Source organism: Triturus cristatus, chromosome 9 (genome assembly GCF_964204655.1).
Source record: "Triturus cristatus chromosome 9, aTriCri1.1, whole genome shotgun sequence".
NCBI classification, from domain to species: Eukaryota; Metazoa; Chordata; class Amphibia; order Caudata; family Salamandridae; genus Triturus; species Triturus cristatus.
The window spans coordinates 1159370625-1159386149 of record NC_140592.1 but is presented as its reverse complement, the minus strand read 5'-3'; the positions used below and the strand labels follow the sequence as shown (position 1 = coordinate 1159386149).

Below are 15525 nucleotides of genomic sequence, written 5' to 3'. Positions count from 1 at the left end.
CAGAACACTCAACCCTGTCAGCCCACAGCCTCTGCCATCCTCAGATCCCATCCCCACCCTCCACTTCCCAGCTCCACCCTCATTGTCCCACCACTTCCAGGTACCACCCCCTCAAAGCACTATCGTCCCACTACAAACTGGCCACCACCTAATCGAAGCCTATATATTGTTACCGTAGATCAAAACATCCCATTAACGCAGTGGGAATCTCCACCTCATGGGGGTTAAGGATACACATTGGTGAGAAAATGACTTGAGAAAGGTTTTTATCAAAGGTCCACAATGAATGCTGAAATATTAAATATAAAAAGCAGCACTTTGTATGAGCTGAGAGTGTTGGTGCTAACTCTTCTTTCCCAGGTCCCTTGGAGCCCCTCCAGTGAAGTCCAACTAGTTTGAAGCTATGACACCTTTACATCAAAATACTGAAGCATCCCTTAGCGAAGGAAGCAAACTTTGACCATTCCCTCCTTCAGAAGACAGACAACCAATCCACCAGAGCCCATCAGCAGGACCCTGATGTTTACAGCGAAGGCTTTGCTTTGTGTATCAACATATTTATTACATCCACGGAGGGTCTTTGTTGTACACTCTTGTTTGCAAAATGAAACACTGCCATGAGATTCAGTCCTTTGTGCAAGAGTTGCATGTTTATTGTCTCCCATGAGTGTAGAATAAAGAGATATCGATCAAACAGGAAATATGAACTTTAAGGAGCAACACCCTTCTAACTTCCCCCTTTCAACCAAGGGCGGACTGGAAACGAAAATCGCCCCAGCACTGCAGAAGGCAGAGGTTAGAAAAGGTCAAAGGGCGTCCATGGTTGGGTCATCATAGCCCCTCCAACTCTTTTGAAAGAGACCCCCTAGCCTACAACCCAATGGGAAAATGCCAGAGTGGAAGAAAGGCCAGCCCGACCTTGTGCTCAATGGTTAACCAATGGCATCACTCTTGACGTCACAAGAGTCATTATCTAGGACATCACTGAGTACATCACATATGACATCATTAAGTAGATAAACAACTAATTCCCATATCAATAGGGAGTGGCACTGACGTTCTAAAAGTCAGGTATAAAGTCTTTGCCTTCTGAATACATTTTTAGTGGCGAAAAAAGAATTTCAAAATAGGCAGACGTCTTGGCTCCATGTCTCTCATTTCTCCCTTTCAAGAAGTTCTATGTACTCAGCAGTGTTCTCCATCTGACATACCTCTCAAGTATCCCGCCACATATCCCCTTTCCATCTAACACTCTTTACTTATTTAATATATTTACTTATAGCGGCTTTCGGTCTACTCTCTTCATTCATTGGTCTGTTAGTGTGTCATTCAAATGTTTGCTCCGGTCACCACAGCATACAACATGGGGCCAAGAGGCAGCCCACTCATTCTGCTCTTGAACATTGTGTACTTACACACAAAAAATGTGCTATTGTAAAGTTTTTTGAAAAAATGTCTTGAACATTTTCAAAGCAAAAGTTGGCTGCCCGGGCTTTTGACTTTGCCAATTTTTACCTGGGAATTTTCATGTGCCTAGGACTGCTATAGCCAATTCACAAAGCACGCTGTGAGAAGAATAATCAACAAGAAAAGGTTGCAAAGTGCAGATGCATAAGTGCCGTGTGTGTACACAAGTGGCTCAGAGGGTAGAGTAATGTGCATGCGCATAAACCACACATGCACATACCGTCCAAGTGGCATGAAAAAGTGATCGTAGCTGTGGGAGTGGCAAAGAATATGAAATGCAAATTTGGGGAACCCCTCCAAGAATCATACATATGCCCATAGGGCGGCCTACTTCAATAATAAGAAAGCTGTCACTGAACGTCTTCTAAGTCCTGGCCAAATCTAAACACTTTACCAGCTTGGGCGTTGATGGGCGTAATACCAGATACTCTATCCAAGACAAAGTGTACTGGAGAAGCAAAGAGTAAGGGACAAAGTGATATTTTGTCAGAAACGTGTTATCTTTTCTTTGCTGCTTCTTTATTTTTTACGCACAAAATACAATTTCTTCTTGGTGGAGGGAATACCTTCCTGGTAGCTGTAGAAGAATTTGGTATGCATAGAGAAGACCAAGTACAGAGTACGTTGGTGATATTTTGAATGAGATGCTAAGACTTGCACTGATATTAGCACAAAGTATGGAACGTTCTGAACTGGACGTCAATCACTCAGTGAACCCTTCCTATTTATTACAGTTGCGATGGGCGTGGTTAAACTGTTTGCTCACTTGTCCATCTTTTAGGTTCGACTTGACAGTGCCGTTGCCTGCAAGGCGTAATGTTACCAGTGTGAACTTGAGTTCAACCCAGAGGCGCCCTACCGTCTCTCCTCATGCTATTGGCTACTTGATGTATCATTCTGCAACCTATGGAGTGGTTGCACTGCAATGCATGAGGTACCATTTTATATCTCAAAGGAACTGTGAATCATCACAGATTAAAATTGTTATCTGCTAGATGCACAGTACAAAGAAAACAAGATTTTGTGTTTTATTTATTCACTGCAGCAGGCATTTTTAAAAGTTTTACTTAGGATTTGAATGCAAGCCAGATTTAGTGGCTTTGGCAATGCTTGTTTATTTTATGGCGTTAGTGCTAATTATTTTTCTCTGAGAGTGGAGGAGATGCATTACCATGGCTGCATGTACAGGTCCTGGACCCCAGCTCTCAGGATTGTTTGGTCAACAGAGGGCTTTTGCTTATGTTTTTTTTAGGGCGGTCTATGAAGCCTTGTGTGTGAGGAGAGGCGTGACCTGCACACTCCGTTTTGTGTTTCTCTTTTTAATTCAGAAGCTTTTTTCTTATACAAACTGATTTTAATGGCCATCCCCCAGTCACCATGCTAAATCCATATGTGATAAGAGGGTCTACTCATGTCTTGTGGCGAAGGGAACCCGCTGTGGTCCAGCGTGTGACTCTAAACACGCCATGCTGCGCATGGACTCACAGAGGACCCTTGCACTGCAGTCTGACCCTTTTTTCGTTGGGGACCAGAAGGGTGTTACCAGCCTCACTACCCCTAGCTTTCAGGCAATAACCACACACCTCGTTATAGGTAATTGATGGGTGGGAAAACAACAGGTGTTAGTCACGCATCTGCGGGCAATCTACCGTCATTAAAAGGCACTTCTGAGTATAAATGAAAAGAGAGAACTTTGATTCGAGAATATAATCAGAGTGGACAACTTATAATACCACTGAAATTCAACTTTTTCTCTCCTTCCCTCTCCCCTTGCTTGCCAGTCCAGGATATCCTTACTGCTGCTTCACATCCAAAGCCAGAGTGCTCCTGAATTAGCTGTCAATCTCAAAATGAGGGCTGAGTTTCTTTTCAGATGAACCTACATTCTTAATTATTCTCCGTGTGTCAATGAGCAAATCCTCAAACAGCTCACTCGCTCAAAAACCTATATCTACTTGGACCCATTTGTTGATTACTAATTAAAATAATTGTCACTGATTTTGCTTGTTTACACGTTCACATGAGGCTGTCAGCTGTTGTGTTCCCATTGCACTAACTCTTGTTGATGTCATAGACAGATAATGCCTTGTTTTTTGATAAACAAATTAACTTTAGGACTAGAAAGGCTCCTCTAACTTTTCCATGTTTGAGGGTTGTCGGTTCGCCACTTTCAGCTGGTAAATGTTTGTATTTTTATATTTGCTTTAAGATACCTATGGATGGTTAGTTGTATAACAGGTCATGTAAATGCAACTTTCCTATTATCAAAGAGGGATGTACATTCACAGAAAGTCAGTTGTTTGAAGATATTGTGCAAAGACCTACATCTAGAATAATTCACTCCATTGCAATAAATAATGTCATTGTCTCATTCTAAGTCCTCAATGTATCTCTGCGTTCAGTTGCACTGCTCCTAAAGGCATCCCTTGCAGTGCAGCATAGCATTGCTATTCAGCTGGGATATCCATTATAAATGGGCTCCTTTTCAAGATAAGCACTCTAGCCTTGCTGGCCAGAACTGGCAATGAGGCGTCGCCTCAACTGAGATGGAAGAGAATGGATGCATTTTGGCTCTGTTTCCTGTTAGCAAGTCCCTTGAAGGGCATCTCGACAACACACATGAGCTCCGAGGAGATCTGCGCACTCTCCCTACTGCCAAGAAAGAGCTCAAATTAAACGTGCAAGGCTGTTTCGTTCTTTAAACATATTTGTAGGTGGTGCAGCACACTCTGTCCTCTGTACATTAGTTTGATTTGAGTTAGCGTGAGTAAAAAGTGGGCGGTGCCTCGGTCAAAGTAACAGTTCCTTTTTAGGTCTCGCCTGATCCAGCGCATGCGCTGGTCTTTCGAGACTTTTTGAGAGGGCTCCAAAAAGTGCTACCAGGCCAGCCTAGAGCTACAGTGCATGTGCTTTGATGTTTGATCGCGATCGTGATCACTTTCGCGGCCGCTTGGCATAGCCAATAGGTCTCGCTTTTGGGACCTTATAAGTATTTAGTTATGCAACTGTTGCATAGCTAAACGCTTACAAGGTCCCAAAGGCGAGACCTATTGGCTATGCCAATGCTTGTTTAAGGTTATTTTTGTTTCTTGGCAAGCCCTAACAGAGGCTTTGTCTAGGAGTCACCTTAACAGGAGGAGTGCGACTGATTCTATGAACAGGGGCGTAGCTAACATTAGTGCACAGGTACAGTGGCACCAGCACCCAGAGGTGTGAGGGCCACAACACCCAGTTATGATTGTCTTTTGCTGCTCAACCTGTAATGGGTGGGACACTTTTCTTGCTTGCATTAGAGCCCATGGCACCCTTGTTACATCACTGCCTATAAATGACGGTCCGCCACTTCGAAGGACACTGCCACGAGATTAGTGCCAGATTAGTAGTCCATAATGTACATTCAGAGAGCAAGACCCTAATCTTGTACTCTAAAATGCCGCCAATAATTCCATATACTGTGCTGGATCTGTAACAAACGGATTGAGCAATTTAGAAGCAAGTGCAGCAATCCAACCAGCCATTTCCAAAGAGGCTCGGCAGCAGGCGTAGCATCCCCAAAAGTCCCAGAGGACGCGGTATAGGAATTGACATTGGACTGTCCATTTGGGACGATTCCAAGAGTGATTTGAAAATACAATGCAAATTAACAATAAGAAAAAAAAAATATGGTTGGCCCCTGTCTTGAGTGGCAGATTGAACAAAAAAACAAATGGACTGAAATATGGCACAGAGTAATTACTTATGGTTGAGAATAGTTCAAAGGGGCTCTTTGTAAGATTTGGTTCTGCCCACTTCTAAGAGCTCATGGTGTTCATTTGATTACGGAAGAACCAGGGCTGTCATCCTATGTGCCGTGCAGAAAAACTGGAATCCTGGTGCCACCCTCTGTGCTCTACATGGCCTGTGGAAAACTCATTCGGGTCACTACAAGCACAGAAACACCTAAACGGCTAATGTGGCACTGACTCTCATCATCGGTCTGCACTTGGCATTTGGTAACATGTTCATGGGGATTGCATGAAAAACCTCTCCTTCTAAACCAAGGTGGTCTTATGTAAGCTCTTGGTACCATCCCCTGCACCAATCTCAGTATGAATGTAACTGGGTGCTTGGGCCACTCATACTAAATGTATTCTATTTTAAATATGGATACCCTCAGGGGTGCCAAGCTGTGCTATATAAATCTACACACTAACATTCTCTAACAGAATGCGGCGCTGCTCCTTCAGCTATTTGCTTCTTTGGCTCAGGAACCATCGGCCACTGGTCTGAGACATTGTCAGACACATCCTGGATCAACCCATAGGAGTATTCCCGTCTCACCATAATTCTATTGGCTGTTTGGTTGTATCCTTCCGCCTTCTTTGGAATGGATGAAGGTCTATTTTACATCTAAAAAGTGCACTGTTCATTCATGCATTGCATACACAATTTTTTTTAAATTGTCTTGTACAGCAGCAGGCATTTCTTTTTATGTGTATTACGCTACAGCAGGCACTTTTTTAATGCTTTTCTCGGGGTTCAATAGGTGCACAACTGGTAATGCACATGCTGTGTGCTTCATTATTTGGGCACACCGGGCAAGTACGGAGGCAGTGTAGCATAATGAAGCATAGCTAGAGTGTGGGCCTACTCAAAGTAATAACGCTTTGCCACCGAAATAAGGGGAGTACGTGTCTCATCCCGGGTGATCAGGTTAATAAACAGGCAGAAGGACGCGTAGAAACAAAGCTTGAGGAGACAGTGCAGGTTCGAAGGTTATAGAAGATGCCAGCCTCACGGAGCTCGAAATAATACAGAAACCATTGTGTATATATGGTCTCGGTTTTAAAGCGAAAAGAAAAACAGTTCTACTTAGCGCCTCGTGTGCCTGCAAGAATGATCAGAGATTGGAATCCTAGAACGCGCCTTTGTTTGACGTTGTCTGCTTTGGTTTTGGGACCGAACGTGACACTGTTCGCTGGAAGGCCCCTTGTTGGGACTTCCAATGAAAATATACACATCAAGCTCCCCTCATGCAATCCTGCATTCCCCACAATCTAAGTCCACAGGAATTCTAGAGGGTCCCTCTGGCGACGCGTGTTGGGTTCTGAGTCCTACTGTTGCAATGTTCACCCAATGGACTCTTGTAAATTTGGGGTGTGGCCTATCCCACTCTATGCCCTTTGACCCTTCACCACCTGTTTCCTAACTTTTACCATTTTCTGCCTGCTCTTACTCTCGACTCCCATAGAAAACATTTCCAACAGCTTAAATTTGTTAAAAAACGAATCCATGGACCAATGTTATTGCTTATGTTAGAACAAATAGTTAATTCATATTTTAATGCATTATTGACATGTGTCAGTCTTTACTTTTCTTGTCCTGTGTGTGTTGCCATTTACCTTTTCATTGGATTTTTCTTAATTTAAAACAACTGTATACATATTTTAAACATTGTTTTAAAGCAGCTAAGCGAAGGGGTGGTAGTAACTCAATTGCCTTCAAAATATATTAGGAGGTCACATTTATGTCGTTAAAAACCATGCCGTACTGTTTAGTAGAAGAATATATCCCGTGACTGACTGTGTCTGACTGATAAATATTAGATTTCCAAAACGTTCCTTAAACTGTGTAATCATAAATTAATGTCTATGCACCAGATAAGAACTAACTTGCTGCCCTTGCTAAGCTGAGACCATACCGGAAGTAGACCCTGTCACAGAGATAACGGTATCCGGCGAAGAGAACACACATATCGAGGCCAAGGAATGACCTTTTAACCCCGGAGCGTCACTGAAACGGAAGGCGCACGTGGCACGTCAACATCACACCACTGAGGGTCACACGCCTGTAACTGTGAAATGCATGCTTCTATCTTAGGGGCGAATAATGTTGAAACTATGTATCGTAACCGCAAAACTACATCTTTTTCTTGTTAGGTTTATGGTCACGATATAGCGTGACAATTTTAGAAATGTAGACTCTCTTCCCACAGGTATGCTAATCTCCATCGGATCCTAATTGCGATTACAATTTGTGCAAGAAAAATACTGCTCAGATACCTGCATAAAGCTTGGCCGGTGAAACCTTTCGTAATTTGTTAATAGGAAATGCCATAAGGTCCGAGTTTTGCAGTGCAGAAGTGGAAAACATGTGGTATCACTGCAATGGGAGGAACTACCACAACTGGCCAGTACCACACCATGCTTTGTCGCTATTTACCGGGTGTCCCTCCACCTCACAAACTTTCCTTCATATGTACAAAAATAAACAAGTTTCCAAATGCAAACAATTTAGAAAAATTGGTGATGGAAAATATGTCAACACACAAGACAAAGCCAGGAGTTAATTTCAAATCTGTGAGGTCCAAATGTTATGTATTGCAGAAACAGTAATGCTAGTTTTTTTTTCTTTTGAGGTTTGAGGTTTGTCGTGCTGAAGGGCTGCTGATGGGAGACGGGAGGAGGAAAAACATGAAGGAGAGTAGGAGGAAAGAAACAAAAGAGACTTGCCTGGTATTAAAGATGTGATAGAACCAACCATTACATGCCAATGAGAAATATTTACATCAATAGATTAAGAATTGAGGATTTTTACTTACACAGTTTCATCGTTCTTGAACTCCAGTTCTCCATAAGTGTCTTCAAAGTCTTCCCCGCCACCTTTCGCTGTCCCTTCCACTGTCCTAAAGGGGACAATAACTGTGCCACGTGCCCCTGAAGTCCGCAAAACCTTGACTTCCATCACACCAATGCTTTCACTTGCATGTACGACATCGCACTCAAAGGTGAAGATGCCAGCATGGTCATCGTCCAAGATAGTCACTGTGGCAAAACAGGGTGTGACCAAAATGGCTTTGGGATGATGAAGGTTGTTGTGGTCCAACCTGTCGTTTGCCTCGGCTACGCGCACATTATTAAGTCGCACAAAAAAATGTTCGTCCTCTTCAAAGATATCGTCATCGATGACACCCACAGAGAACTCCTTTTGAGTTTCCCCCGCTTTGAAGACCAACATGCCTTCTGTGAACTCATAATCTGCCCCTGCATTGGCTGAGCCATCCTCAGTTTTGTAGTCCACGTAAACCGTTTTGGAAATATCACCACCTTTGCGAACCACAGTTAACATGACAGCGCCGCAGTTTTCCAGGCATTGGTAAGAGCAAGGATCAAAAAAGATCTTGGACACAAATTCTTCAGGTTGATCGGTCTGCACTTCATGCAAACTCAAGCTCTTCTTTGCTTGCTCCGCTGCGTGCTTTTTTAAGATATTGCCTGCTCCAGTCATCATTCTTGTGGCCTGGATTCGGTAGAAAGCTCTGCTCTTTTGTTGGTGTGATAACGCATAGTAGTTTGCCATTTCTACAAGCTGGTCCAAGTCTTTTTCAGGATGTTTTTGTTTTAAGTCCTTCAAAATGCGAATCATTTCTCTGCGAGACTCATCCACCTCTTTCCCTTCCATATTTACAAGACTGCCATCTAGAAAGTGTGAATTCATCATTTTACCATCCATCTCAATGCCTTTGGGATGTTCTCCTTCTGTCTCTATCATTATCCCTCTGTGTTTGTCAGTTCTGTACTTTTTGTGCATGTACTTGTAAAAAAGTAACCGCCTGTCTGCTACCCAGGCCAGGAAAACACAAACTGGGAAAAAGAAAAGGGTCAGTAAGCCTTCCCAAACCTGGACCACCCCTGGTGAGAAGACTGCCAGAATCATGTACAACCATATATAGGCAAAAATGCTCCACGCCGCTGTCACAAAGAAGACCCTCAGGTGTTTGATCTTCCTGGCTTCCCCGTCAGGAATGACATAAACACAGATTGCCAGAATGATGAACATATTAAAAGCTGCACTGCCAACAATGGTGGAAGGTCCCAAATCTCCAGCCACAAATCCATGGCCACACACTTCAATCAAGGACAGAAGAATCTCTGGAGCAGAAGATCCCAGAGCCATTAAAGTCAGGTTGGATACAGTTTCGTTCCAGACCCGGATAGTTGTCGTAGTTGTCTCTCCATTTGGCTTTTTCATTGTGATCTCTCTCTCCTGCGATGTGATGACCTCTATCGATGCCATGAAACGGTCTGCAATAATCGACACCCCAAGGAACATGTATATCATGGCCACAAAGTAAACAATCACCCTTGCAATTTTGTCCCCCAGCGACGGATTCTCGGGGTACCATATTGGCAAAATGACGCCTGGTTTGCATTCGTCCGTTCCTGTACATGTGTTGTTTGGTTCTGTGCTCGGCTGCTCCCCAGTTGCACCAGCATCTACGCACAAACCTTGTAAAAACAGTACAAATGTAACCAGGCCAAAGTGGAGAAAGGCCAGTGGAAGGGAGTGCAACCGTAACCACGCCATACAAAGGCGTATTCTTCACGCTTTCCGTAGCTGCAATGGTTGTTGTAGCCGGGACAAGAATCTAGAAAAGACAAAAAAAGTTGTAAGACAAAACAGAATACATAAGTGAAAGAACTTAGAAATAAATGATCTATATACTTGTAGGTGTGAACGTAGGGGGATTCGAACGCAATGCTATTAGCACATACTCTTCGGATCCTTAACTCATGAACTTTTTAGATGCAAAAATAATTCAAGAAAGTTGCCACAACCTCGGTACAAAACTAGGTGCAATTTCTCACTACATAGCCATACAGTGTAGCTAAAAGCTCATATCCCTCTTAAGTCAGGCATAGTTTCAAAGTCAATTGGTCATGTTACGTAGACAGCATATGTTACCTCTATTCGAAAAAGATCAACCAAGAAATGTAATGCTAAAGGCGAAATCCATTCAAAATGGGTGTTTTTAGTTGAGAATGCCTCACTCTAACCTGTCAGGGCAATGTTCAGGGAAGGACAAGGTTATGCTTTAAAAGATCATGTGATCGGAGATGCTGGCCACTATGGTTCCTCATGTAGGGCCTTCTTTCGTGAGTTCTCTGGGCAGTTATTTGCGACCAATCCCTGTATTTGTAAAGTGCGAACAAATACTAGAGGGTGTCAAGGCGCTGGGGGCCATCGGGAAGATTAAGTGAGCAATTGCCCAGAGTCATAAGGTGCTGGGCTTACATGCCACCGGCAATCGAACCGTGAACCCCGTGGTCGGGAGTTAGGTGCCCTGGCCGCTGCGCCACACCTCTTCCACAACATGCTATGGTTTGATGAGCAGAAACTGTGCACCTAGGGCTTGTAAATCCCTCCTTCCACTTTTTCACATATAAAGCATCCTTCCATCTAAAGACAAATCTTCCTCGACACCTTCTACAAATGGAAGAATTTAAGGCCCTTTGTCACTCAATGCACTCCTGAACTCTACATTGAGGACTGCAGGGAGTGTGAGAAACAGCGTTGCCAGTAATTGATATAACTACACACCTTATGGTTCACCACACTGGCAATGCCACCACGCTGGCACTTCTGGTGTGCCATCCAGTGTCTGCCATTTCCAAGCACAGGTTTCCCTAGAGTACTCAGTGAGGGGGCCTTCTCCAGGTCCTGGCCCAGTTGAGTAAGGCGTCATGAGGTTTGGGGTCATGTTTTTTTTCTATGGTTGTGTTCCAAAAGGGGGTGGGGCGGCACAAGGGCAGCCTTCCAAACCTGTGTCAAATGTGTTTTTGGGTCTTCCCTGTGAGATGCAAATTAGTGATGGGTTAGTCATCTGACCCTGTACTAAGGGTTGCCAGCTGTGCTAATGTAGACCCTCGCCCCTAAAAGTGCAGGTTTTTGAGGTGCATTGTGTGTCGTTACTCCCTCTCGTCTTGGGGTTCTGCATTTAAGAGCAGATGCAACTTTTTGCACATATAATTTCGAGTTGCATGCACAAAAAGATGTACAAATCGACTCTTAAAAAGCCTGTTATCTCTAACCGGAATTTCCCTTTAAATTCCCAGATTTAAAGAAGTGATTAGAATATATGTGAATTAATTGTTCGAAGCACGCAGCGGGTCCATGTGCACCGTGTAAAATGTGTGGCTTTTCTCGTGCATAATAAGATGCGGAGATGTTTTGCTCTGTTCCATTGCCTGGATCTCCCCCATGGTAAGTACACGCCACTTAGATCTGACCCGCTGTGGGTGACAACCAATTACAGAATCCTGCTTTAATCTGATAACAGCACCTGCTGTTCGCCCTTCTGGCTTCATTACTGCCTGTGACTTTCCATGCACACGACTCTGGGTCTCACTTGCCAGTTGTCTGATGAAAAGCCGCCGACCAAAATGGCGCTTTATTTTCTATGGACTGCTAAGTAATGCCATTCGGATACCTTCTCTGCGAACTCGGGCTCGCAAGGGGCCTTCAGTCTATGGAGAAGGTGGGGGGGAAAGAATGCTCATTCCCCAGAGCTTTCAGGAATTCTGGGAAATTATTATTAAACAGCTAGCTTATCTCTAAAGTTTCCTGAAAATCGATTTGACTGATTCCCAAGGGTTTTACAAAGTCTGGCGATTTCCACTGAGATTTTTACTTTTTTGGCTTGGCATGACAACCACAGGCATGGGCGCCACAATGACCTCAAGGTGGCAAAAGGCGCTACGCCTGTCAATAGGAGGCGGAGCTCCGTCTGAGATTCCAGACTGGAACGTTGAGGGCAGTGCTTAATTTGTAATAATATAAATACCAGGGCCCTCGTCAAGCGGCCATTGGAGCTGGCATCACCCATTGCCCCTACAGCACTGCCAAAGGCAGCACTAATACAACTAACAACCATAACACCCCTACAGTTGTGACAATTTAGACGATCCCAGGCCCCCAAAGCTATAAGAATGGCTTTGTGTGGCAGGTATTAGTAATTTTTAATACAGATTGAAATATAAAACAACTGATGTTGTGCTAATCTCTAAATTAGACAAACACCACCACCATTTGGCAGGCTGTCGTAGGTGCTAGTGTTGACAATTAAGTGCCGGTGCTGAGCACCGGAAACAACTGGCTCATATTAAGCACTAAGCGAAATAGCTATGTGTCCAAAGATTTGCTCCATTAGTTGACTTTTTTATGAAACACGCAGAAAATGGAACTGTTGTGCTGTCTGTAAACACCATAGCCATCAATAAGCACAATGTAAGTAAGTAGTCTGCTTTAAGGCCAGGTCATACTGCCTGAGTGATTATGTAAAGAACTCCAACCCACCAGGTCGGCCATTTGTTGCCTGCTCAGCCCTTTACAGCCTGCGATCCACAGGACTGATAAGTGGCACTGTTGCTGCGGAGTGGCAGGGTTGGCTTGGATCCATGCGCTAGCGAGGGACCTGTCTGACCCTCCTTTTGGATGTGGAATTGCCCCCCAGACCACCACCCAAGGTAGACGCGTCTTTGTCTCCACTTGCACCATCCAGTATAAGATAAGAACAATTCTGGGTTTAGGCTTATGTCCGTTGACTTTTTAAATGTCTTTACCTTTAAAAGTCAATGTTATTTAAGGGTGAATTAAATGAAAAGAGCGAAAGAAATTAATGTTCTCTATTAGAATTTGACAGAGAGGGCATGTTCATGCGACGACTCAGCAAACGCTCTGTGCTTTCAGAGAAGCCACCATGGCACCAAGCCTTCTGAAGGCATGGAGATCTTCACCAGGCAGGTGTAGATCTCTCAATACGGCTGACTGAATGTCTCTCAGGGCAGAGGAGGACACCCCTCCTCTGCCCCGGCAGAACGGAGGACAGCCCACCAGGGTCCTATTGATCAGAGACTAAACGATACTCTAAGAGAAGTCCAACACTGGCTTTCACTCAACCACCTGAAACTCAACCAAGACAAGACGCAAATCCTCCTCATCTCCAACAAGGAGCAGAACCCCCAAATCACAGAATGGCTAAAAGCTATTGATGCTCTCAACTGCAATCTCACCTTGGCCAATTCCTTAAAATCGCTGGGAATCAGTCTGGACCCAAAATTAAACATGGCCAAACACATCAAGAACACCGCAAAGAGCGCCTTCCTCAACCTAAAACTACTCAACAAAATAAAACCCTTCATCCCTCCCAACGACCTCAAACAAGCTACTCAATCCCTGGTGTTATCCAGCCTGGACTACGGGAATGCAACTCTCACAGGAACAGCAAAATCTCACTTAGCTTCCCTGAGATCAACACTTAATGCAGCAGCCAGAATGGTCACCGGAGTAAAGAAATATGAACACATCTTGCCCGCAGTCAGAGAGCTAAAATGGCTCCCAATCGAAATGTGTGCTAACTTCAGAACTGCCTGTCTCACGCACAAAGCTCTGCATACTGGGAAACGCGCCTACCTGGCCTCCAAACTCAAGAAGGCCGGTCAGACAAGAAGCCTCAGGAATACCAACACTCTACTCCTCATCCCTCCGAAAACACACAAACAAAAAACCTCATCCCGATCCTTCTCAGGAAATGCGCCCAAAATCTGGAACTCCATCCCAGTCCATATCAGGACAACCACCTCCTTTTTAAAATTCAAAAGGCAGCTCAAAGACCTCTTCCTCATTCCTCAACCGATCTCTTCCGAATGGATAGCCGCCGCCAAATCACAAATTCTTGCCCATTGCAGCACACAGCCACTTTGACATTAAGACTTCTACCTCCCCCCCCCCACCCCCCCTGAACGGGTCTCATCATGAGTCAATGTGTATATTACTGCTTTATTATGTGATTTCCTGCTATTAATGTAGTACAGCGCTCTGAGACTTCCGATTCGTCACGAGTAAATGTGTATACTACTGTTATATTTTGTGATTCCCCCGCTACTAATATTGTAAAGCGCTCTGATACCTTTGGGTCTGGCCAGCACTATATAAAACGCTTAAATAAATAAAGAAAGAAATCCCCTCAATTTATAGTTTGCAATGGCTGTGCAAGGGAGCACCATAACTGCCATCAAAGCCACTGCACATGCTTGCATAAGACATGACAGTCAGTAACTTCCTAAGCACTGCCATGGTGTTTATATTCACTGTAGTGAAGCAATATTTTTATTTAGCGAAATTCCAGTTTCCTAACCTAACTACAGGCTATCAGGTGCCAGTTTATATACTTTGGGCAACAAGCCAATCACTCCTGACCGATGGCATTTGGATATTATTTATAAACGTCTTATTTGCACAAAATCAGCATCGTTACAACTAACATTTCTCAGAGGACGCTGTTCAATGAGCATCCGCTGGTGCTTCATGGTAAATCCCACGGTTCCGCAGCGCATCACAACAATCGCGGGTGCCAGGTCCTGCGCCTTCCAAACCTGTTTCTCAAGTGTTGTATAAATGTAGACTTCATCCCAAACCCTGTTTCCTGTGCTTCTCATGCCTCTGTGTCTCCACACTCTTCCACCCCTGCCTGCCACACTGCCACGACGCATTGATGACGTTTCCTTTTGCCCCAGACCCCAGACTGATCTCTGTTTTCTCCTGCGTTCCTGCCTCTGCTGTGCTGGTAGCAAGCTCTGCTGGTGGTCTGTTGGCATCAGTGCTGCCTGTGCTAGTGGTGATCCCAGCTAAGAATGTTTGGAAAGGATCTGTGAGCTGTATTTGCAGCAGTCCTGGTGTTGGAAGCAACTACTGAGTGCTGTGTGACACCGAAGCCCGTCTGTGGTGGGCTGGCAGCGTTCTGAGCCTGTGCCGTGCTGACCAGACTTCAACTGCCCTTACCCTGTGCGTTAGCATGGCTGCTGCCCGTGCTGGAGTTTGTTGTGTCTTGTGCTGGAGTTTGTTGTGTCTTGTGCTGGAGTTTGTTGTGTCTTGTGCTGGATTTTGTTGTGTTGTGTGCTGGAGTTTCTTGTGTTGCGTGCTGGGGTTTGTTCTGTTGTGTCCTGGAGTTTGTTGTGTTGTGTGCTGGAGGTTGATGTGTTCTCCCAGATATCGGTATCTGCTCGTGATTTTAGGGTTTTGATTTTCTGATATTTATTTTTTGTATATGGATGCGCATTCCTGTTTACCACCAACACTGCTGACTACTCGATTCCTACTTCTCTAAATAATAACAAAAAAAACAACAAAAACAATAATAATAATAAGGACATTATTATTCGTAGTAGGGTTATTATCAGCAGCGCCGGCTCCTCCGTTATGGTGGACGAGCGTCGCCCCTCCTGCCAGAACAAATACAAA

The 15525-nt window shown here is 44.4% G+C and overlaps 1 protein-coding gene across 4 annotated transcripts in view; it reads right to left on the bottom strand.

Moving 5' to 3' along the window:
- SLC8A3 (solute carrier family 8 member A3) overlaps window positions 1-15525 on the bottom strand; it is a 454394-nt gene that overhangs the window by 332563 nt on the left and 106306 nt on the right. For all 4 annotated transcript variants that reach the window (XM_085627127.1, XM_085627129.1, XM_085627128.1 and 1 more), the window contains exon 2: window positions 8048-9874. In XM_085627127.1, the coding sequence (XP_085483253.1) occupies window positions 8048-9813 (1766 nt within the window). In that variant the 5' untranslated portion in view covers window positions 9814-9874. The remainder of the gene's footprint in view (window positions 1-8047; window positions 9875-15525) is intronic.